We start from the raw sequence: 24,162 nt of genomic DNA on the forward strand, positions 1-24,162 counted from the left end.
TCCTTGACTGTATTAGGGCACTCTCCTGTGAGGCTATTGGGGCTGTTGACTGTAAACGTGCTATATATTTCAAACACTGTTTTATATCATTATATGGAGTGATCGCTATGAAAGAGATCTGGGTCTGCAGCGCTTACAGATTACTAAAGTGCCTTCTGTGTAGAATTAGTTCTAACATCCCTATGGCTGTCCTTCCACCCACACTTCAAGAATCAGAATCAGAAACATCTTCATGCAGATTATATCCTAACATACATATTTTGTGCAAAAAAACAAAAACCCCATAAGACATGATCCAATAATAAAGGCCTGGTAAAATTGACAGCAGACCTAATCAAAATAAATCTGCATGCTACAGGAAAACTGTGCTTTAAAGCAAAGACAAAGATTTATTAGTGAAATCAATCCACTAGCAATGTCCTCCTAGAGGATACTGCAGCTTGGGGAAACATGGCTACACAACAACACGATTCATCTTCTGTCAGAGGGCATAAAAATAATAAGCCTGCATGCAGAATCGCATCTTTCTGAGTCTCATAAAACGCTCGAGAAATCTTTTTGTATAGAACACAGAAAATCCAAAGAAAAAGTGAAAGTTTATCATGGTTTGTTTAGACTGATTGCTACAGGGGCATATCCTCAAATCAAGCTTATGCTTATTCCTAAAAGAGAAGCATAGAGAATATTTTATTGTACTGGTTCTAAAGCTGAATAATAAAATGAGTACCCACCTCCTATTTGTGTTCCATAAATAGTCTGAGGGAGACTCCCCCACTTCATTCGTACTGCTCTTACTAATATCAACTGATCTAAAATATTCTAGTCTATTTCTAAAATTTCTGTTCTGATCATTCCATAAATAGCCAATTGTGAGACAGGTGAGGACAGCGTTTCCTGAATATTGTTTTCTGTTCTCTCACTGCTATTTCCGCGTTTGTCCCAAGCTTTACTATTTCCCCTTTTTTTTAGGTCTCGCCTACGCAGCGTGCATGCACTGCTTAGGAAAAAGACCTTTAGTAATCGATTCAATTTTGCAGGCAAAACCGTGCACGCGCTGCATTGCTTTCAATGACAACGCGTGCACCTTTGGCGATTCCCTTGCAGGAGCGAGCTTTAAAACCAACTGTTTGTAGTTAACAGATGGTTCCTGCTCGCACCTGCAAGGGAAACACGTCCAGGCCCCCTTCTCTCACCCCTCCCCCTGCTGCTTTTTACATTGAGTGCGAGGCGCTTGCTGATGTTTAAAATGCATTTGCGTGGTCACAGGCAGTAGAGAATGCACCCGCTTCCAAGGTATGAAAACATGCTCTTTTTAAAACATCACAGAGCATGGGCTTGCGGCGGCGGGAGTAATGTGCTTGAAATTTTAATTTCAGAACGCGCTTTTTTTCAGCGCTGCACCCGCTTCCAAGGTATGAAAATATGATCTATTTAAAACATCACAGAGCATGGGCTCACGGTGGCGGGAGCAATGCGCTTAAAATGTTAATCTCGTAACGCGCTTTGTTTCAGTGCTGTACCCGCATCCAAGATATGAAAACAGGCTTGATTTAAAACATATTGGAGCATGGGCTCACGGCGGGCGCCGCGCTTTGTATCAATGGGAAACATGTACTACTACTTAAAAACAGCAGGGAGTGGGGGCTCCCGGCCACGGACCTCAGATAGAGTGAATACTTTAGCTGAACTGTTTTTTGTACTTACTTTTGACTCGCATGCGTGCATTATTCAGTAACATGCGGTAATGAGTGACATTCAATCCTCTCCCTCGCAAGAGGCCATTGTGGTACGTTGGTGCAGGGCGTAATGCATGGAGTAATGACGTGGAGAACACACTGTGCTGATTGGTCAGGGTCACACCTCTCTGTCTGAGCATCGAGCAGGCATGGCTCCAGGGTTCAGGAGGGCCATGAAGAAGCATGGAAGCGCCAAGAAGAAATGCATTACATTTTTTAATAGCCCTACTCATAGTTCACTAACACTTAGTCCTGTGATCTGCATGGTACACATTTTTTTCAGCAGGCACATCAACCCTCTGCGCTACTTTAGGAGTCAAACTGCCACTAGACAAAACTCTAATCCATCCCCAACACATACAGTCATCAGAGTCATCTTGAAAGTTGCCTGAAAACTGCTTGACACACAATGAACTATGCTGCTTGTGCTTTTAACCCATAAGTTATTTTTAAACACAGTGCCTCTCCACAGCACCAGGTGATCACCAAGTGCTGCTGCACCGGCTGCACCGGCCTAAAGTCTCTACTGTCTGGGTTGTGCCTACTAGATCTTCTCTGTATTTCTGGTGCTTTTTACTCATGTAGTTTATCTCATCTGCTCTCTCTGCTCACTGTTCTGTGACTCTCTGCTTCACACTCCTCGCTCAACACTTCATCCTGATCTCCTCACCCTCTGTTTCCTCTCATCTCAGCCTGTTCTTTCTCCACCTCACCTTCTTTTTCTCTGCCTTGCACACTTTCTATCCACCTCACGCTCCATTCTGTTAGCATTGGCCTCCTCTCTCCCTCTACCACAACCACTTTCTCTCCCTCTTTATACCGCACCTTTCTCTCTCCATGTCACCTGTCTCTCACTCCACTCGCCATACTCTCACTGCATCAACTTCCTATTCCTCCACTCACCCTTCTATATCCTCCCGCCCCTTCTCTCTCACTCTCACCATTGTTGCAGGGCCTCCCCTTTAACTCACTCTCTGCCCCATCCTCCTTTGTCTTTCTGACCCACCATTCTTGTTCTCTTCCCTTTCTTTCTCGCTATTTTCCATCTCTCTATCTCACCCTCCACCCGCTCCCCTTAACTCTCCTAATGATCAATTCTCTCCTTTTCCTGCTGACTTTCTCCTCTCTCCACCTCATTCTCCTCACTCCACCTCATCTCCTCTCTCTTCACCTCACTGTCAGCATCACCTTCACTACTGCTGCATATTGAATAATGATTTTGTATATGTGATGGAAGCTTGATCTGCTATTGTGCAAGCATTTGTGAGTGCACCTGTGAGGGTGTGCATGTGTGCATAATCAGAACTTACACTCCTACTGTCCTGGACATGTTCTTCACTGAACAGTGGCAGCACAAAGGCCTGAATTATATACAGCATGCTCATGAGCAAGCGCAAGATCTACAAAGTGTATTTTACAGACATATTTAAAGAGATAGTATGGAGCTATGCAGGGTTTTAAAGTTGTGAATGGTGCCTACTGCTGTTCATTTGCTCCAAAAAGAGTGATAACGTTTGGAAGAGCAAACAAAGTTGGCAACTTCAGAAGAACCAACCAAACAGCAAATTTGGGCCTGTTTCATCTCGTAGCTGCCCCCTGTGTCAAGTGTACAGCCACTGAGGGTGACAAATGGACTTCTCATTCGGTGGCTATTTTCTCAACAAATATTTGGTTGTCAGTTTCTTGAGCAGAATGTATTTTAAAGTGGAAAAAAAGAAATGTACAGCTAATATGAGTGACTCAAATTTTAACTGTTGTGCCAAAATGATGACTGGCATGGAGGTGTCTCTTTCATGTTCTCTTTCCCATTAGTCTCTCCGAGTCCTGTCGCCCTCTGTTTCACATTCACTCTGCCCACTTGTCCCTTTTGTTCTACCAATCTTTTCCAGTCTCTTCATCTTCCTTCTCTGGTCCTTCACCCATCAATGATCACTTGATCATCAAGCTTCTTTCCGATCACCCTCCTTTCTCATCATACTCGTCCTTCAACAGGCTCCTCCTTTACCTTTTCTCTACTTATCTATGTAATATTTCACTAAGAATGTATTTCTTAGAAATAAAAGATTTTGACTTGACTAGATTGTTTCTGCTATATGGTTTTTAGGAAGAACTGTGTGGTGAGAGCTTGGGTGGGTCTCTTGATGTAATGTGAGCGTCACAGGTACCCTACTATTCACACATGCATGATAGACACCACCATCCTGACTAGCATCACACCTGTCCCAGGCCCTTAAAGTAGCCCAAGAGCGTTGATGTTATTCATTAAAGATAAACGGATAAGTGCAGAAAGGGAGGCTTCAGATCCAGGTGAATCAATAAGACAAGCACTGGTACTGAGCTTTGGCAAAGCGCCCAGCTCCTCTCTAGAAGTGAAACAAGCATTGGCATAGCCGATAGGCTTCGCCTTTGAGATCTTATAACTGTTTGGCCATGCAACAGTTGATGTTGTTGCACCAAGGATATTGTTCTGCATAAGTAAATACTTATAATGTCCAAAAAACGAGACCTATTGGCTTTGCCAATGCTTGTTCATAATTAGTGGGACCCTGAACCTAAGTGACCCCTGAAACTGAAGATAACCATTTGGTGAGCCTTGAAAATGGAAACTCCAGCAATGACACCTTACTCATTTTGTGCCCACCTTTTGTGCAGAGGGGCTCACAACTGGTAGGCCTGTGTACTAGGTAGATGGATAAAGCAATGAAAGAAACTGAACTGTGTTCGCTTACTGTTAATGTTCCAATGTTAAATGCCTGTTTGTCCCTATAGGGCTGCCGGTGCCAAAAACAATTCGAGAATAAAGGGCTGGGATTAAGGAAAATGCAAGACCAAGCTGCGCACTGTTTATCGATGCTTTGACCTGCACCCACGTTTCACTTCTGTTTCATATACTTTTGCTGAAGCAAGTCATTTTAGGTCAAACCATTATGTTTCTTAAGGTAATGTTTGAGGTGCACACTGACACCCTTCTGCATGGAGAAGAAAACTGCTCCACTCAATATTTTCCAGACCACATCAGAAGTGCACCATAACAGCCAATTCAACCTTCAGTCTTCTTTATATCATGTGCCTGCAAGCACTATCCGAATTTGGCAAGTTAACCATTTACAGAAGTGCATGAATACAGCAGCCCAAAGGTGGATTGAATTTTAATTCAGATATGACTCATGTGAGAAATCTATGCCAGGGCCGTATCACAGACACAGTGCATTTTGCACCGGCCACACCTTTGAAACAATTAAAATGCACTGTATTAGGATGAATGTGCTGACTCCAGGGCAGGTGTGAACTCACACTGCCCTGGGAACAGCGCATTCATGTGAAAATTGGAGCGACTGCTTTGAAGCCGCTCCACGTTTAAAAGTACAGGCGGGAACCTTCCTGCACTTTGAAGGAGGTGCTGAGGGATGAGACCTCAGAACTCAGGAACACATGTTACTCAACACTTCCCTGTCCCGTCAGACTTTTTTTCTTTTAAAAGGAAAAGCTAAACTAAATACTATGCACAATATTACAAATATTTACATAATGGTAGGTGGAAAAAAACAACTGGAACTCTTTCTAAAAGGGCTTCACAAACTCATTTGGGTGCACAACATGTACCCCACAACAAAGTCTCAGTGGAACAATATTCCCATGTTCCCAAAATCTTGACTAGACCTCATAGTTCTGAGGCACCTTGAATCATTCCTGCACCAGCAGATCCTAACACCCAAAACAACAATAAACCCTTTAAGTTCCTAAAACAAACCATTACAATATATGTAATTAAAAAAAGACAAGTCTTCTGGACTGTGCGAATGGTATTCACAACGTTAAAAAGAGTCCTGCTGCCTTTGATAAAAACTATGTACATGGTAAACATGTAATCTCATATGTTTTACCACTGCATTTGTAACATAGTTAACACACACAAAATTGTTTGCAAAACACACAAGTTAGTCCAAATATATAGACAAAAGACTATTTCCCTATATTTTCAGCTTCACTCCAACATTTGTGTTATTAATTACACTTATGAAGCATGTTACTCTATAGTGTTATATTTGAACCTATGGTCATATATATCTAAGTTAGAGTATTTGTTTATCTATTACTGTGTGGCCTTCCGGCCTTTTTTTCTATGTCACTTACCCTCTCCTACACTCACTGCACATCTCCCCTCACCTTTTCCAGGGCACTATAACAACATTTTGAAGTATTGTATCATGAATTGTTGCCCTAATGGTTGGCTTAGCTTCATTGTAATTAAAAACAATGTTAGCAGATTGACTCTTTTGTCTATATATTTGGACTAACGTGTGTTTTGCAAACAATTTTGTGTGTGTTAACTGGGACCCCCCTTTCTCAGCATCATACATACCCAGGTCCCAGTGACGTTATTGGGTGAACCCTTTGTTGTAACCTACATTTGTAACATAGTCATTCATCAAAAAGTGAGATCTATGTGCTTTGACAATAATTCAACTACCACGGAAAAATATACATTTTGCTCATGATCAAAACTTTTTACACAATGCTGTTTAGAAATCACTTAGGGCACACTGGGTCAAATTCTCCCAGGGCTGGGCAAAAATATGATCACTTTTGTGATTGCACAGGAGGTAACGGGGGGATCATGTTATCCGGGATGCCCCTTACACAGGGCCATATCCCAAGCCAGGAAGCTTTTGAAGGTGAGATGATGGTCCCCATCTTGTGTGTTGGGATTCTGTTTCAAACACTTACGGCCCTACGGTAACACCCACCTGTCCTCAGCAGAACTTGGAAGATTCCGCTTGACATTTATTATCTGCTGGAGCTGTGCCTTGGCATCTGGGCTCCTGTAGCAATGCTTGAAATGCTGCTCACAAGATGTATATGGGATTGCCCATCATTCAATCAATCAATTAATCAGGGGTTTATATAGCGCTCTACTCACCCGTGAGGGTCGCATGGCGCTTCAGGGTCTCCAGTAACTCTACATTCTACTGGTCTGGGAGAGAATCAGTGAGCTAATGCACTAACCATTGAACAAATCCACACAGTACAAACCACATGTGGTAGATCAACCTCCCTCTTGGGTGTCCTCTTCTCAGTCCTCCGGGGAAGAGTTTACACATGGAGGATGAGTTTCTTTCTATTGGGGGTGCACCCATCCAACCTGGTGGCGTCAAAATGTCACTCACAGGACAAAGTGCACTGCTTACATCATTCTTGAGTTATACTCTGGGAGACGTTCAAGATGGTAACTCCCTCACTAATGGTAGCAAATCTCTCCTCTGACCAAAGCTCTGGCTACCAGGTACTGGTTTACATCCTCTCAAACGTTAAACAATCCTTCTTGGGTGACCGGAACCAGCGGCACAGCATATGAGAGAACCTTCAAATTAATTTAATGGGAGCCATTGCTAACAGGGAGATTCCACTTCCACCCGCTTCCACTGCTAGGAGAAGTTAATTTTGTCTAGGGTGAGGCAATTGTGTTCATGGTACACTGATCTGGCAGAAAGGGCAGCAGACCACTTAACCTTTCCAGCAGGGCAGCTCAAAGCATGAATCTTATTAAGGCCGTCTAACGGAAATATGCCTAATTAATTTATATATGAAAGAACCCACATATGTTCAACTGGACCTCACATATGCTCCTGTAAGCCAGCCAGAAGAAAATTAAACACAATTTACACATGCAGTACATAGCGAGAAACTTGTTAAAAGAAAATCATATTAATTTAGTTTGACCCCTCTGCTGCAGTGCTACTACCCATGAGCAGATGCCAGGGTGAGTGAGCTATACTGCGATCAACTGAATTAATGAGGTATGAATCAACATAGCTAAAATCACTCTAGTGTAAAAATAAATCTGTCTTTACATATAAGTCTTGTAGACTGTTTTATCACACATTCTGTACACAAGTACTGAGCTCCCTTGGTACTTATGTAAGGAATGAGCTCCCGGTCAACATCAGACGCTCCCCTACTCTGCACATCTTCAGGAAAAGCCTCAAGACCTTGTTTTTCGGCTAACTCGGAGCTGCATCCCCGCCCCCAGTGTCTTGCGGCCCTCGCGGGTGAGTAGCGTGCTTCACAATTCCCTGATTGATTGATTGATTGATATAGGTGTATGGTATAACTGTTTTTAAACATTAACACATTTGTGTAATTCTAGTTGTTCAAAAGTGTCCATTAATATATATTGTGCCATAAATATGTTTCTTCCTCTATAAAACAATCATATAGGTAGCATGTAAAATGATGATGCTCCTAACTTCAAATTTGTGTAGATACCTAAAGAAATTGTATGGTTATGGGAAGTCCAACGCAAATTTACCTAAATTCAAAATGTATATAATGAAACTTACCTGTGACACCAGCGGTTCCAATAATCTTTCCACTGTGAGTGTTCTGATTTCCAAACTTTTTGGGTCCCATTTCAGAATGATTGGTGATGTTGCCGAAGTCATATTCCCTACAAAGTATAAAGGAATATTTTGTCATACAATTGAAAGCAATAATACATTTGTATTAGATTATATTTTCCATATACAAAATAAAATTGTATTATTGATTATAAGACACCTTTCTTGCCTTTTCTGCTTATGTTAATACGTTAAACGTATATATAGACAACATAAATGTATTTTAAGTTAATACAGGTTAATTAAATGAGCTTAGTACTTTTCAGAAAAATGCAGTAGGCCTTTGTATAAATGAATGCACCAATACCACGGGTGAAAATGTTCATATCTATATATATAAAAACAAATGTATGTCTGTCTGTCTGTCTGTCTGTCTGTCTGTTTGTCCTTTATGCATTACTACACCATTCATCCGATCGCCATAAAACTTTGGGAAGTTGTTGAGTACACTCCCGCGAAGGTTTCTGGCATATGCAGTACTACACCATTCATCCGATCATCATGAAACTTTGGGAAGTTGTTGAGTACACTCCTGTGAAGGTTTGTGGCATATGCATTACTACACCATTCATCCAATTGCCATAACATTTTGGAAAGTTGTTGAGTACACTCCTGCGAAGGTTTCTGGCATAATTTTTTTTTAAATATCTGCCCCCCAGGGCCTTCATAATCTTTTGAATACTGATGTACGCACCAGATGGAAAAACAACAAATCGTGTCTCCACAAGCACTCCAATAAATAAATAGGAATAAAACACCATTTATCCGATCGCCATGAAACTTTGGGGAGTTGTTGAGTACACTCCAGCGAAGGTTTCTGCCATAAAAATGTTTTTGTTATCGGCCCCCCAGGGCCCTCATAATCTTTCCAATACTGATGTACGCACAAGATGGAAAAACATAAAATGGTGTATCCACAAGCACTGGAATAAATAAATAGAATTAAAACACCATTCATCCAATCGCCAGGAAACTTTAGGAAGTTGTTGAGTACACTCCCGTGAAGGTTTCTGGCATAAAAATGTTTTAAATATCGGCCCCCCAGGGCCCTCATAATCTTTCGAATACTGATGTACGCACCAGACGGAAAAACAAAAAATCGTGTATCCACAAGCACTCGAATAAATAAATAGAATTAAAACGACACTTTGAAATGTTTTCCATATTAAAATGAATAAGTTTCAATAAAAATGACACAATGTAAATTGAATGTTATCATGACGAGTTTCCTTGAATTTCCTTTCTTCGGAGATCGCAGCAACGCACGACGGGTAAGCTAGTTACATTATAAATGAAAGAAAGATCCTGTCCTTTAATGACTCTCACTTTTATCCCCATGCAAATGCCCTATTTGGAGAAAAAAAGAACCATGAATGTTATCAATAAGTCCATTCTGTGTTCACAGGCCCAAGTAAAGGAAGAAATGAGCATCAATAGGTGGGTGTTCTTGACATGCTTGTAGGTAGTTCTACTGTTTGTGCAGTGACAACTCACTACAGGCGTGAATCCCTTGTACGGAGGTGCATATGTGCCTTGCAGCAAAGAGGACTTCTTATGCAGAGTGGGATGCTCCATGGATATTTGCCTACATTTGCAAGCATGTGCCTGTTTACACATAGGTTGCATAGCCCCAGTCAGTTTTGGTGCACAATCACACCCAGTGTGCACAGTGTAAACTGGGACCCAGTGCCCAGTACACCTCATGAGATAACTGTCCGTGTTATTGCATGCAACTGGAGGAGGAGGTGAACGACTCTTTCACTGAAGGCAGATGAGCTGGCCTTTGGGGGGAAGGGGGTTGGAAACACAAGAGAGCGGTGCAGTCTGTGCCTGCCCTCCCCGGTTTTACATTTTTTTATTTATTAAGTGCATTTTTATAAAGCGCGGACATTACCCGAAGGTGTCAGAGAGCTGTACAATTGAGCCAGTTACCTTACAAGAGAAAAGTGTTACGTAATAGAACATTACAAAGATAAACAGGAGACTAAAACTAAGGGTTCACAAGCAAAATCCAAACCAGCACACATGAGTGAGGAATGTACAGCAAAAAGTACAAATTTACAATGAAGAGCGAACTTCCTAGAGGGGCCTGAGAATGAAAGTATGGAAGAGGTGTGGCGCCGCGGCAAGGGCGACTGATTCCGGAATCTGGGGATCACGGTTCGATCCCCGGCTCCGGCGGCAGGTTAGCCCAGCACCATGTGACTCTGGGCAATAGCTTGATTAATCTTCCCGAGGGCCCCCAGCGCCTAGAGACCCTTACGGGTGATTGTGCGCTTTACAAATGTGGATTATTATTATTATTATTATTAGTGGGTGTGTCGGTGTCGCTGAGATGTAATTGGAACCCTCGTTCCTGTAGACCTATGAGAAACCTTTCACAGAATATTGGTATCTGTAATATGGTGCCATCACATTTGTAAAGATGTTATCATCTGAATATGTCCATGCAGGCGCACAACACCCATTGGGCGAGAAGGGTTTTAGCCCCTCCCCTCCCTCATCTTCACAGCCCAGGCCGCTGCAGCGTCTCACATAGAATGACGCCTCTCCAGCTGCCCTGGGCTGCTCTGGGCTGTGGGGACTTGGCCGCACAGCCAGCTTCATCCAAAGTCCTTCGCCGTCCTTTCTGAGACCATTTACTTTATGAGGCTTTGTTTGTTTTTTATCATTTGTTGACTGGGGCCCCTACTTCCCCGTTACCACTGCCTATTCAGACTCATTGAAAGGTAACCATCAAGGCTACCTGAAGTTCATCTGGATAGAACAGCATGGGGTATAGCCACTCTAAAGACTTCCCACCTAATCTGCAAAAACAAAGCAGGGGTCCACTGTCACACTCTACAGCAAGAGGCACAAAATGCAAACTGTCATCAGTGTGTAATCAAGAGGGGGGTGGATTAAGCATGAAAAGGATTTTGCCTTCCAAGCTAAAAAAAGTATGTGTATAAAATTAGAACGTAATTGATAATAATTGTTGGAAATGGGCTCCCCGGCTGGCCAGGGCTTTCGCCAAAGTCAGTCAGAGACCACCACTCCCAAGTCAGGGCAAGGGAGTTACACGCCAAGATAACCCCTACTCACCCTCTAGGTAACGTGGCGCGAGCAGCAAGGCTAAACTTGGAGGCGATGTAGGTTAAGTATTTGCGCACGCACCCCAGCAACAACAACCAAAGGCCCACCACAAAGGAAACTCCACACAAGGTTATATAAAAATAGCCTTTGTATTACACCAAAACACATTAGATAAAACACACACTTTACAATGTGCCAGAGGCACGGGCAGAATTTACAAGGGATATGTACAAGACAGGGCCACCTGGACCACTGTCAGGAATCAGAAGTAGCACTTTCAGAAATAGCACTTAGAAGGTAAAATATAAATGTACTTTAGCACAAAATAGCACACAACCAGTATCTACTGGTAACAGGACCTCACTAGCACCACCTGTACTAGGGAGAAAAACAACCACCTACATGTCTCAATTCCTGTAGGGGTGTAAAAACAACACACATGATGCATTAACATTCAGAGGTGTAAGCAAAACACATGATGCCGTAACATTCAGAGGTGTAAAGGCACATGACGCATAATCAATACATTCAGAGGTGCAGAACAAATACCAATTTCCCCAAACTCACCAGTCACCACCTGTGACTGTCCCGGTGTCCCAATGTCAGGGCCTAAACGTGGCAGTTGCCCACAAAGTGCTGGGCAACTGGAGCAGGGAAAGTTAGCGCAAAGTTGGAGCCTCTCTGGGCTCAAAGAACCACCACTGTGGCACTGGTGAGCCTCTCTTAGGCTCTCTCACCAGCAAGGGGGGCTGCTGAGCCTCTCAGGGCTCCAGCAACAGAAAGGTACAGCCTCGCTGAGCTGGGGGGTCCCTCGCTCTGGGGACCCAAAGCAATAATGCTGGCCAAGAGCCTCGCTGGGCTCTAACGCTACTGGTGCCCCCGGGGCACCTCGTGGCTCCACAAACGCGGAGGTGCTTTCTCTCGGTGGAGCCTCTCTGGCTCGGGTTGGAGTCCCCCTCTTGGGGACTCGGGTCGCTCACAAGTGCCCCCTGAGCCCTCAGGCTCAAAACACAAAGGCGCGAGGTCGCGCTACAGAGAGGGGGCGGGGCGGACACCGGCAATGTGTCCCGACGCTCCCCCCTCTTCTGCAGGCACCTACCGGGTTCGCGCTGGGCTCTCCAGCGGAGGCGGGTCTCTCCCGCTGGTCCCGGGGCTCTCCTGGGCGGCGGGGCTCTCCACACCGCGACGGAGCCTTGCCGGCACCTTTTCTCTGCTCTCCTCGCTGCTGGGCTCTCCTCTCCCGGCGGCGAGGCGGAACTTCCGGTTGCTTCTCCCGGGGCCGCGCTCTGATTGGCCGGCCGGCCGGAACACTTCCGGGTCGTCGCGGGCAGCGCGGCGGCCCGTTTTAGGCAGGCAGGCGGGCTCCCAGATGATCCGAGGAGTGGGCTCCCTCGTAGATCAATAAATCGGCACGACACCACAGCAATAAGCGGGGTGGCACCCGCGCTGTCAACTCGCCACACGGGGCGATCGGATGCCGGGTGGGCACCGGCCTCTGCAGACCACAGCGCTCCCAAGCGCTGCAGGCACAAATAAGCGCTCGTAAGCGCTAAACAGCAGCAAAAAGCGCTCCCAGGCGCTAGGGGTAAAATCCAGCGTTTCCAAGCGCTAGGCAGGCAATCTCAGCGCTCCTAGCGCTGAAGGGCAGAGAGCAGCGCTTTCAGGCTGCAGGCAACGAAGTCCTCAGTGCTCCCCAGCACTGGAGGACAGGACAGGGCTCCAGCAGGGCTGGAGGCAGGCAGAGGGGCAAGGCTGGGCCAGAGCCAGCACACTGGGTCTCCAGGCAGGGAGACACCCCAAGTGGCGGTCCTCCTGGCCCCAGCAGCAGCAAAAGCCCCCTCTGGCAGGATCCAAAAGTAGAACAACCTCTGTGGGGACACAGCCCCCTTTTTATACAGTGCATTCCTTTGTTCAAGGGTGTAGAGTGGGGGCGGAACCAGTCGCAGCTGGTTCTTGAGTACTCTGTTTACCTCAACCACCCTCTCTATTCACTGGCAGGGCTTGGGTCATTAGACACACCACAGGGGGGCGGAGCCAGCATTGTGTGGGGAAAACCCAGCCCATCCAGGACACAGGTACACTCCTCCCACACATCACTCATGCTAATCTCCCACTCACCACCGGGCAGACCCATCCAGACTTCCTGGAGCCTGGCATGCCAGCCAGCTCCAGCCAATCACACGCCAGCACCCTCACAGCACACGTACAGCCATGTCTAGAAATGGCGCTTCGCTACTAGACACATACATGCGGCATACACCGTTGCGCAGCATTCACTCACACGAGTTCACACATACCAGACTCAAGCCTGTACACCCCACGCATCAGGAACTACCAGGGACACAAACATTCCCCATGCATTCCTATGGGCGGGCAGGCCTAGCTCAGCACATGCACTCAGAGTGCGCACGCACTTTCCACTGGGACACAGTGAAAGTGCGCAGAATCCCAAAATCACCATCTCCAGGTCACCATTTCAAGCAAAAAGTCTAGGGGTGAACCTGCCCTAAGGGCCAAAGTCCAACAATAATGATTTAACTTTTAGTGCTTTGAAGCCATTCACAATATGAGGCAGGATTTAAACAGAAAGTGAACGTAAGAAAAGATGCACTAGGGCATGGGTAGTCACACACTTTCTGTCGGGGGCCAAAATTACAGTGTGGTTTGTGGCCGAGGGCCGCACCGGTAGGGGTGGGGTTAGTGGGGGTGGGGCGGAGATAGTGTAAAAAAAATCAACCCCGTTTCAAAACATTAGACAATGCGACAAAGCTGTATTTCAAAATCAGATGTAACTACAAGGAGCATATTTCGATAAAACTCTTTTATTAGCAGACAATAGCAATCTTAAGAGGCATTGCATTGCTTCATACTCGCTTTGACCGCAATTCCAATACAGTCTCTCTGTCAGTCAGTTTCGTTCTCTCTGTCAGTCTCTCTCACTGTGAGTCAATCAGTCTCTCTCTCTGTCAGTCAGTGAGTCTCTCTCTGTCAGTCAGTCTCTCTCTCAGTCAGTCAGTCAGCCAGTCTCTCTCTCTTTCTCTCTCAGTCTCTCTCTCTCAGTCAGTCTCTCCCCCTCAGTCAACCTCTCTCTCTCTCTCTCTGTCAGTCATTCTCTCTGTCAGTCAGTCTCTCTCTGTTGGTCTCTCTCTGTCAGTCTCTCTCTGTCAGTCAGTCAGCCTCTCTCTGTCAGTCAGTCAGCCTCTCTCTGTCAGTCAGTCAGCCTCTCTCTCTCTGTCAGTCTCTCTCTCTGTCTGTCCCTCTCTCCGTCAGTCAGTCTCTATCTCCCTGTCAGTCTCTCTCTGTTAGTCTCTCTCTCTTTCTGTCAGTCTCTCAGTTAGTCTCTCTCTCGCTCTCTGTCAGTCAATCTCTCTGTCAGTCAGTCTCTCTCTCCCTGTCAGTCTCTCTCTGTTAGTCTCTCTCTCTTTCTGTCAGTCTCTCAGTTTGTCTCTCTCTCTCTCTGTCAGTCTCTATGTCAGTTAGTCAGGCTCTCTCTCTGCCAGTCAGTCTCTCTCTGTCAGTCTCTGTCTGTCAGTCAGACTCTCTCTGTCAGTCTCTCTCTCTCTGTCAGTCAGTCTCTCTCTGTCAGTCTCTCTCTCTGTCAGTCTCTTTCTGCCAGTAAGTCTCTCTCTCCCAGTCAGTCTCTCGCTGTCAGTCGCTCTCTGTCAGTCTCTCTCTCAGTCAGTCTCTCTCTCAGTCGTCATTCAGTCTATCTCTCTGTCAGTCACTCTCTCTCTGTCAGTCAGTCTCTCTCTGTCAGTCTTTCTCTCAATCAGTCAGTCTCTCTCTCAGCCAATCAGTGAGTCTCTCTGTCAGTCAGTCTCTCTCTCAGTCAGTCAGTCTCTCTCTCAGTTAGTCTCTCTCTCTCTCTCTCTCTCTCTCTGCCAGTCAGTCAGTCTCTCTCTGTCAGTGTCACTCTCAGCCAGTTTCTCTCTCTGTCAGTCTCTCTGTCAGTCTATCTCTCTGCCAGTTTCTCTCTCTGTCAGTCTCTCTGTCAGTCTATCTCTCTGCCAGTCTCTCTCTCTCTCTCTGTTAGTCAGTCTTTCTCTGAGTCAGTCAGTCTCACTCTTTCAGTCTCTCTCTCAGTCATTCTCTCTCTCTCTCTGTCAGTCTTACTGTCAGTCTCCCTCTCTGTCAGTCTCTCTCTCTGTCAGTCTCCCTCTCTGTCAGTCAGTCTCTCTCCCCCAGTCAGTATTTTGACACAAACCCAGATTTACTAAAGCCTGTGAGCCTAGGCTTGCAAGAAAATGGTGCACTTATCTTAGGCTGTCATGATGAACAGAAATATCTTTATTTCCTTTTGTTACTTCCTCTATGCATGTGTGGTGCATTCTGCAGCACACACACAAAGAGAAATAAACCTTTAAGAATACATTTGTTCAGGAAGGTATAAATTCCTGCACAAAAGCTATTCCAATCAAAACATAGGCACCCTTGCGTTGTGGTGCAAAGGTGCCTGAGTTGATCCAGCGCAAGAGAGAGCAGAAATGTGCCATATGCAGGTAAATATGGTGCATTTCCGCTCTCTCCCTTTCACCTGATCTAATACAGTAAGTGCCCATGGCGAATGAAAATATAGTGAATCTGGACCATAGGGGTATAGTATCAACAACTAGCGATATTTATCGCTAAAGAAGCTTAGCAACATTTTTTTTATCTCCAAGCATCGCCGGGTTTTATCGCAGAGATAATGTGCTATTAGCAACGTTTATCTCCAATGCGATAAAATATCTGGCGATAGCTGCGAAATGCGTGAATATCGCTGGAAAACCAGCGATATTCAGGCATTAACGCCAATAGGGTCTTAACCTGAATATCCACCTCCCATTGGATATAGAGGTTAAGAACTGGTCTGAGCAGGTGTTAGTTTGTAGCGATGTTCGCGCTTAGCGTGAATTTTTTTATCGCTACGCCTGCCCTTTAGGTGATAGCGACGTTAGCGACTGCTTTCAGTCGTTAACTCGTTGGGTTCGCCCACTTTGCATGTCATTAGCGATAAATATCGCTGACATGCAAAGCGGACCCAAACCACTCGCTCTCACCTAAAAGCTGTCACTAACTGATGTTAGCGACAGCTTGCTAATAGGGCGATGAAATAATTGACGCATTGCGGCCGAAAATAGCCGCAAAAGCGGCGATAATTTAATTTCGCCTGCCTTGATAATATGCCCCCATAGTGTTTAGCACTGGAAGAGCATGTTTTCAGTACAAAAGTCTATGCTAGACCTGCACATACACCTTTATATTATGATGCAATGGTGTGTGCAAAGCACTAAGTAGCCTGATTGTTGACCAGTCATGGAAAGAGAACAGCTGATCCAGCGCTCTGATTGAAAAACTGTCTCATAAACACTACCTATTACCACAATACTCATCATTAATCATAAACACTTAAAAGGCCCATAATACCAATGAGACAATTTTTGAGCAACTGAATCATGTGGTCTGATTAACTAAACTACTCTCATATTATTTACAAAATTATATACAACTGCAGTTTATCTATTTTCACCATGGTTTTGAAACATTTATCATTTATCAATCAGGCCACTTAAGGCGATAGGATCAACTGATGGAAACTAGACCAGCATGTCTTTTCAAATCTAATTTTATTAACTTTATTTTTCATAAAGAAAAAGCATGTATGTTTTAAAATCTTTATTTTATAAGCAAATAAGAAAGCAGCATTTTAATAAGGAAATGATTTAATAAACTGACACTTTCAAGCAAGCTCAGTAACATGAAATATTAGCAGAATAACAGTTTCCATTCCCTAAATCTATTTCCCTGTCTATTTCTCACTCCACCTAGAAAGGAAAAATCATTTAAAGTCTGCTGTCCTTACGGGCGGCAAAAGTTCACCAGCATGTCACGTCATTCAGGAATCAGAAAGTAGAGCAGCAGCGAGCTTTTTCTTGCTCATAATGTCAGGTTTTATACCTTTCTTTCTAGCTAAACTTTCTACATTTTACATTCTTTTGTACGAATCCAAGCTTTTCATTGGCTGTCCTGTGTCAGTCCATGATAAAACATTAGCTCTTCTCCTATTCTTGACCAAGTCCAGGCTTCACATAAGCCCTATTGTCTTTCACTTCCACAACTTTCAGCTTCCTCAAGTTTTGCTCGAGTTTTAAACATTAACTTCCTAGCCTTGGCAGACACTTTAAGTTCCTGTCCTTGATCCTTTTCTCCGTGAGCACGTTCAACTTAACCAAAGAACTGCTTTTTCAATTAACGATAACAATGCAGTAAAAATCTTTTTTTTTTTAATATAAATTTTTATTGAAACAGTGCAGGGTCAAATTGTACTACAATCGACATGGTCAGGCAAATCAAGACAGCTTTACAATAAGAAAACATTGCATAAATCAGTCCAGGAGTCTAGTCCGGTTCATGGCCAGTTCCACCGTGGGGGATTCACAGAGTTCACCTCGGTAAATGTTCCAGTGGCCCCATTTCTTGTCCCACTTCGCAGGGCAGCCACGCAGTTTGTAGACAGTTTTTTCGGCCAGCATGCATCTGTCTAGTTCGGCCATCCAACCCACCACCGGAGGTCTCTCAGCCGCACCCCACTTCATTGCAATTGAATGCCTCGCTATTAAGAAACTCAAAGCAGCCCATAGTAATTCTAGCTCGTTCAGGTCTGTAGGACCCCAGATGTTAAGGACGATTTCCCTTGGCGACAGGGAGTGTGGGTTTCCCCAATGAGTCCCTCATTCGTCGGACAACCATCCCCCAAAAGCGCTGTATTTCTTGACAGTCCCATGGTATATGGTAAAAGGTGCCAGTTTGACCACAATCCCTTAGGCATCTATCGTCCACCCTCCTCCCGATAGTGGCCAACAGAGAAGGATCTTCAGTTGTATCAAATGGAGGCGGTGATTAATCGCCACCTCTCAGGGGGACATCAAGGCTGCCCGCCACTCATCTTCTTCCAGGTCACCTAGGTCTGTTTGCCACTTATCTCGTAGGAGTGGAAACGTATTTGGGAGGTTGTTACAGAGCTTGCGGTATGTGGAGGAGATAGCCTTTGTCGGGAGGGGTTCTGAGAGCAATCTATCTTCCAGGGGGGAGGACTCAGGTAGGGAGGAAAGGTCAGGGACAGTGGAGAGGAGGGCGTGTTTGATCTGAAGATAACGAAAGGCCTCAGTTTGTGCGAGTGCGTGTTTGGTTTGTAATTCCGCAAAGGTTAAGAGTTTGCCCTTGTGTATCAGGTCTCCTACCGTTGAGATGCCTATTGCGTCCCATTTGTCAAGACCTAGCTGGAAGCAGAGGGAACCAAGCTGTTGTGATGACCACAATGGGGTGGCCTTAGTGAGTCGGTTCAACCATCCCAGGCGGGCCGTGGCTTGATGCCAAATCGGGACTGTGTGCGCCATGGGACAATGCAGTAAAAATCTTCACAGCTATGCATGTGCGAAGGGTTCACTCTGGACAAGTTTTTGCGTCTGCAGCTCTGTCAGCCATATTTTCTGAACCACCTTTAGGCCTCACTTTGGAAACTAGTATTAAACAAACACAAGACATCAATTAATTAAAGAATTGAGACCCATTCTATTACCCACCCCCTTTACTAATTAACCCTGTTAGTTATGTTACCTAGCAAAAGCACAAACATGCAGCATTATAATTACTCCTCTTCAGGAACTGCACGAACTCCTCGAGCTTTTGTCACAGTAAAGACATAACATAAGCACACAAAATAAGCACATGCCATTAGTTGAACAGCCACATTTAATACTGACAAAGACAATAGACAAGGTTAGTTATTATTTTTCTTTGGGTTTGCAACATAAAGCACATTAGTTTATCCCGCGTGTACTGAAGAATGTATTCTTAAACTAAGTTGATTAATAATTTCACCACATGCTTATTAATTTAATTACTTGTTATAGGAGATTAACTTCACAAGTTTGAACAAAATGTGTTCTTCACCTTGCTTCATCACAGCAGTGCCATATCTTGGTAGCTATAGTGCTGTCCTGCTCTATCCCTTTCACGCAACGCAGCACAGCACATCAACTTTCATTGCTGCACTGTGTGAAATAATAGTAAATTTGCCCCTAGGTACTATTGCTGATTCTAATAAAAGCGGAATTCTGCCCAGCACGAATGCTCCTCTCATCCCATGTAAACACTGACTTAAAGAATGTGCATTTTGGCTGCTGTTGTTCCTGTTGTACTGTGCCATGCATAGGTTTTATTAATTGATGCTACCTCTCCCACCTACTCCATCCTCTTTTCCTTCTGTGTGCCATCTTCAGATCAGCCTCACACGGGAGATACAGCTTGTTACCGGCACTGCCCTGTACACCAACCCCGTCTTCTGCACTGAGCCCCAATGAATGGGCCTACCTATGTAATTGTGAGAACAAGGAATATGTATTATGGGTGCTGTGGACTTGTGTTCAGCATGTATTTTTTTCAGCACACTGCTCCTTTCCTGAATTTCCTGGACTTTTTTAACCTGCCCACTCACCAATGAATTATCTGATAAGCAAAGGAAGTTTTCTTTTTTTTTTTTTATTTCCGAAATTCTTTATTGTATATAGAAAAATATAAATTTACATGAGCATGGCAGGATGGATGTAGTTCAGGGGCCTCAAATAGAAGTCAGAACGAGAAAACCATGATGTTTTTCCAGTCCTGGTTGCAGTCAGCAATTCACAAACATCTGTGTACACACACACACATTGCACTATGAGGCCATGCAAATGGTGCAACTACACTACCCAAATGTTGGTAACATACATAACATATCACAGTTAACTGTGCCCCGCTTTTCTTCTGGCAATTCCAGTTATGTTTCCACACCTGACCAAGGATGCCAGGGTGCAGTGTATTCGATTTTTTCAGACTGTGTAACTGCAGCTAATCTGTTTCTGACAAGAAGCCACCACTGATTACACAGTGACATCCAAATAATTATGCACGCCTCTAGCAAGAGGACAATTTAATGTTAACCAGGAAGAAGACCAAAGTGACAGACTGTATAACACCACAAATACAATTTCCACAACTATAACAGAAATGTTGAATCAGACCAATCCAAGCTGCATTGGTTTTCTTAGGGTGTGTGGTCTACATGGGAATTATTCTACCATTTGCACATAGTTTATTATAGCAGAATTACTAAATTGAAAATTACTTACCAGTAATTTTCATTACTCCTGATCCTAATGGTTCTCATTACAATCATCAATTGTTAGGTAAGTCTGTGTATAGAGAGCAAGTACTGAGGAGTACATTGAAAAGACACACCACATCTACCATACTGGGTACTACAAAAGGGATAGCTTCCCAGCATATGTAAATGTTGTAGTACTTGTATAGCGCCCGAATCGACCCTAAAGGGGTATCTCAGGCGCTTGTACACATACCACTGTGGAACACTTCCTGGTTTTTCCCTGTGAGGTGCCCACTCCTGGGCACCCCAAGGTGAAGCCAGGGATCCTAGCATTGATTAGACTAGGCACCAAGGCGAGAATTATCAGGTCTGAGGAAATTGAGCCCAAGACCCACCGAGGTGGGAATTGAACCCTGGTCCCGGGCAAGACCTCTGCATCAGGGTCTGCCGCTCTAACCATTGAGCCACACTTCTTCACATTCAAGCTAAATTCCAAAGCTGACATCAAGGAATAGTGGACTTTTCTATTGTGTGTGATGAGAATGATTAGGATTAGAAGTAATGAAGAGTACGAGTGAGTAATCGAAACAATACCTCTACATCCCTCATCCTCATCATCACAGTAGTTCACTAAAGCCAAAAAACAGCTGTCAACCTATAACATAAGATAATATGCACACAGTATGTGGTGACATACACAACTTAAGGCAGGACAGAACTATGTAAGCCCAGTTTAAAAGAGCAATCTTCAAAAGATAGATTGTGTAGCCTGCACTGTTGTACAAAGGTGTGGAAAAGACTGGAGCAGCCGCGGTTGGTAGTGGGAGTACATGCCGGGCGGTGACGTGGGGAGGGGGAGGGGCAGGGTGGGGGATAGTAAACTTTGGATTACGGAGGTTTACAGGTAAGAAAACATATACATAAATAAAACGAATTTTGTTGTACGCACTGCATCCCCAAATGCGATGCGGTGCGCGCAGCGAAATTTGTTTTATTTATTTATATGTTTACTTACCTGTAAACCTCCGTAATCCATAGTTTACTATCGCCCCAACTTTACCCCTCCCCCTCCCCACGTCCTCGCCCAGCAGGTACTCCCACTACCGACCGCGTCTGGACTGGAGTAGCCATTCTTTATATTTCAGATTAAGGAAAATCCTGGAGTTTCACCAAGGAGGTAACCACATCCCTTGTGTATCTATTCTGGAGATGCTAAGGGAAAGTGAGTACACGCCTAGGACTATTGGCTAAGGGAGAATCCTTTCACCCCTTTCAAACTCTTATAAAAGCTACAAGAAGATGATCAGATAAACACTTTTAGAACATTTCAACTAAATCAAAATTGCCCTCTATACGCCAATTAAACGCAAGACTTCCCCACCCAGAAAAGAAGGAGGGAATGGAAAAAGGACAAAACAATATCTGTAGCTATATGAGCTCGATTGCTACCTTGGGGAGAACTACAAGATCTGGACAAAGCACAAAACCATCCTTAAGGATTTTCAGGAAGGGAGGTCTGCATAAAAAAAGAAAACCGAGCTCACCAATTCCCGAGAAAGAATTTTGTGAGAATTCTCAAAAAGATTTATCTTCTTGAAAAAACTTTACGAAAAACAGTTCTATTATGCTTCATAATAAAATTGGTATAAGGTACTTTTTAGTTTTTAAATGCACCCAATCGCCTTTCAAAGATCACTGACAGGTGCTTATAAGGTGTCAATTCCCCCAAAAAACAAATTTGTTGTAATCTTATCAGTTTTGGCGACTATGTTTACAAAGCACAGTTTATCGCTCCATTTTCCTCTGAGGTGGATCTGCCCCATTGCTTGAAGTGTTAGAGATACTCCTTGCTTGACGTTTAGCCCCACCTACTTGCTTGAAGTGTTAGCTCCCCTTCCTCCCCCGAAGTTCAGGTCTAGTTGCGCCCCAGGGGCCATGGCCCAGGGCACATTGACATCTGGCGCACATACCCTTCATATTGCACCCTCAACAATGTGCTCCCAGGAAATGGGTGATACTGAAAGCACCACTCAAGTTTTTGTGGCCACCATTGTAATATAGCAGTGCCCCACAGCAGGGTCAGATTGGTAAGGCGGGCCCTCAGCAATGGCTGGTATGGGAGTTCCAGCAGTGGGATGCTTTTTTGGCAGCCTGGAGGGCCGATTTGGACTGTGTCTGGTGTGTTGAGATGTCGCCAGCTGCCCAGTGGGGCCCTGAGTGGCCTTTCTGGAGGCAGATGGGCGTTCATAACCTCCCTTTTATCAACGGGCAGAGGTGCCACTCCCTTTCTCTCACTGGGCCAGCCAATTATTTGTGTGCATACTGAGTGGGGGCAGAGGGCCTGAGCAGAAGTGGCCTCACTTGCTTTCAGGTATTTATAAAACTTCGCCAAAGCAGTGTTTTGCGGAAAGGCAGTATGCAAATGTGAGCCACTTTTTTTTAGCGTGCCCAGACCAATTTCTAATCTCCATCCAACCCTGCCCAACAGCACATATAAAAGCACAGATGTTTGCGCACCACCGAGGCTACATCGATAGTGAGAGATTCAGAGAAACAGGGTGAAGAAAGCACCTCCCAAGGCCATGCTTCTTCGACTACAGTGCCAGCGCTAACTCACAAAGTTGGCAAGTAACCATACACACTGCAGACACTGCAATGTTACTTCTGAACAGACCCACACAGCTCCCACCTGTGCCATGTCTACTTGCACAGCACTGACCGGAAGTTAGCATCCATCATCAAACTGGCCCTTTCTTCTACGTCACTGCTTGCATCACTGCCTTCATGCTGTTTCAAGGCATTTCACAAGGACAAAGCAAAATCAGCTCTATCAGACAATAAAAAGAGATAAAGTGGTACATGAGCACTTGAGCAAAATCAACTAAACAACTAACTCCGAAGAAAGAGAATGATTAAAAGACACCCAATAGGACACTGATATAAAATGGCCTTTGGGCATTTGTGAAAGCCAACTTGGTAGCCAACATGGCTGATGTGTGGTGCACATAGATGTTTTTCTTAGGAAACTATTAAACTGCCTAAGGAAACTAAAATTGTGTTATACTGCTCCAGGCGTCTATTGCCAGAACCAATTAGTCAGGATGTATGACATTACAACGCATGCTTTTACCATGCATGCCTTTACAACGCGGTATTTACAACGCATGCCTTTACAACGCATAGCGCTTTGGGGTGCTGGATAGTGAATAGTTTCATTTACTATTTCAACTCCAGTCCCCGTGGATAGTAGGAAAGGTGTTGGATAGTAAATTAAATCTATTCCCTCGGCCTGGTCGCCCCCACGCTCCTTACCTCTCCTGCTGCCTCCTGAGCATCCTGCTGCCTGTCTCCTCTGCCGCAGACACCGACCCGCGCCCCAGCCGCCACAGGGACGCCCGCCCGCCCAGCCTGCCTGCTCCCGCTTTCCCGCCGCTGCCTGCCTGCGGCCCCGCCCCCTCGCCGGCCGATTAGTCAGCATCTCCCGCCTCCCAGCGGACCCTCCCTCCCGGCTCCCTTCTTAAGTGGACCTAGCCTGCCACTCGGGAGCGACCACTGCGCCCTCGGCCTGGTCGCCCCCACGCTCCTTACCTCTCCTGCTGCCTCCTGAGCATCCTGCTGCCTGTCTCCTCTGCCGCCGAAACCGACCCGCGCCCCAGCCGCCACAGGGCCGCCCGCCCGCCCAGCCTGCCTGCTCCCGCTTTCCCGCCGCTGCCTGCCTGCGGCCCCGCCCCCTCGCCGGCCGATTGGTCAGCAGCTCCCACCTCCCAGCGGACCCTCCCTCCCGGCTCCCTTCTTATGACGCCCCCTCAGCGACCGCGCAGCGGACGAG

At 45.2% G+C, this 24,162-nt stretch overlaps 1 protein-coding gene across 1 annotated transcript in view; it reads right to left on the reverse strand.

Moving 5' to 3' along the window:
* The window catches only part of CTNNA2 (catenin alpha 2), a 2,858,593-nt gene that overhangs the window by 2,402,142 nt on the left and 432,289 nt on the right, over positions 1 to 24,162 (reverse strand). The window contains exon 2 of the mRNA XM_078679035.1: positions 8,078 to 8,184. Within this exon, the coding sequence (XP_078535161.1) occupies positions 8,078 to 8,179 (102 nt within the window). The 5' untranslated portion in view covers positions 8,180 to 8,184. The remainder of the gene's footprint in view (positions 1 to 8,077; positions 8,185 to 24,162) is intronic.

The sequence above is a fragment of the Lissotriton helveticus genome, chromosome 2_2, assembly GCF_964261635.1.
Source record: "Lissotriton helveticus chromosome 2_2, aLisHel1.1, whole genome shotgun sequence".
In the NCBI taxonomy this organism is placed as follows: domain Eukaryota; kingdom Metazoa; phylum Chordata; class Amphibia; order Caudata; family Salamandridae; genus Lissotriton; species Lissotriton helveticus.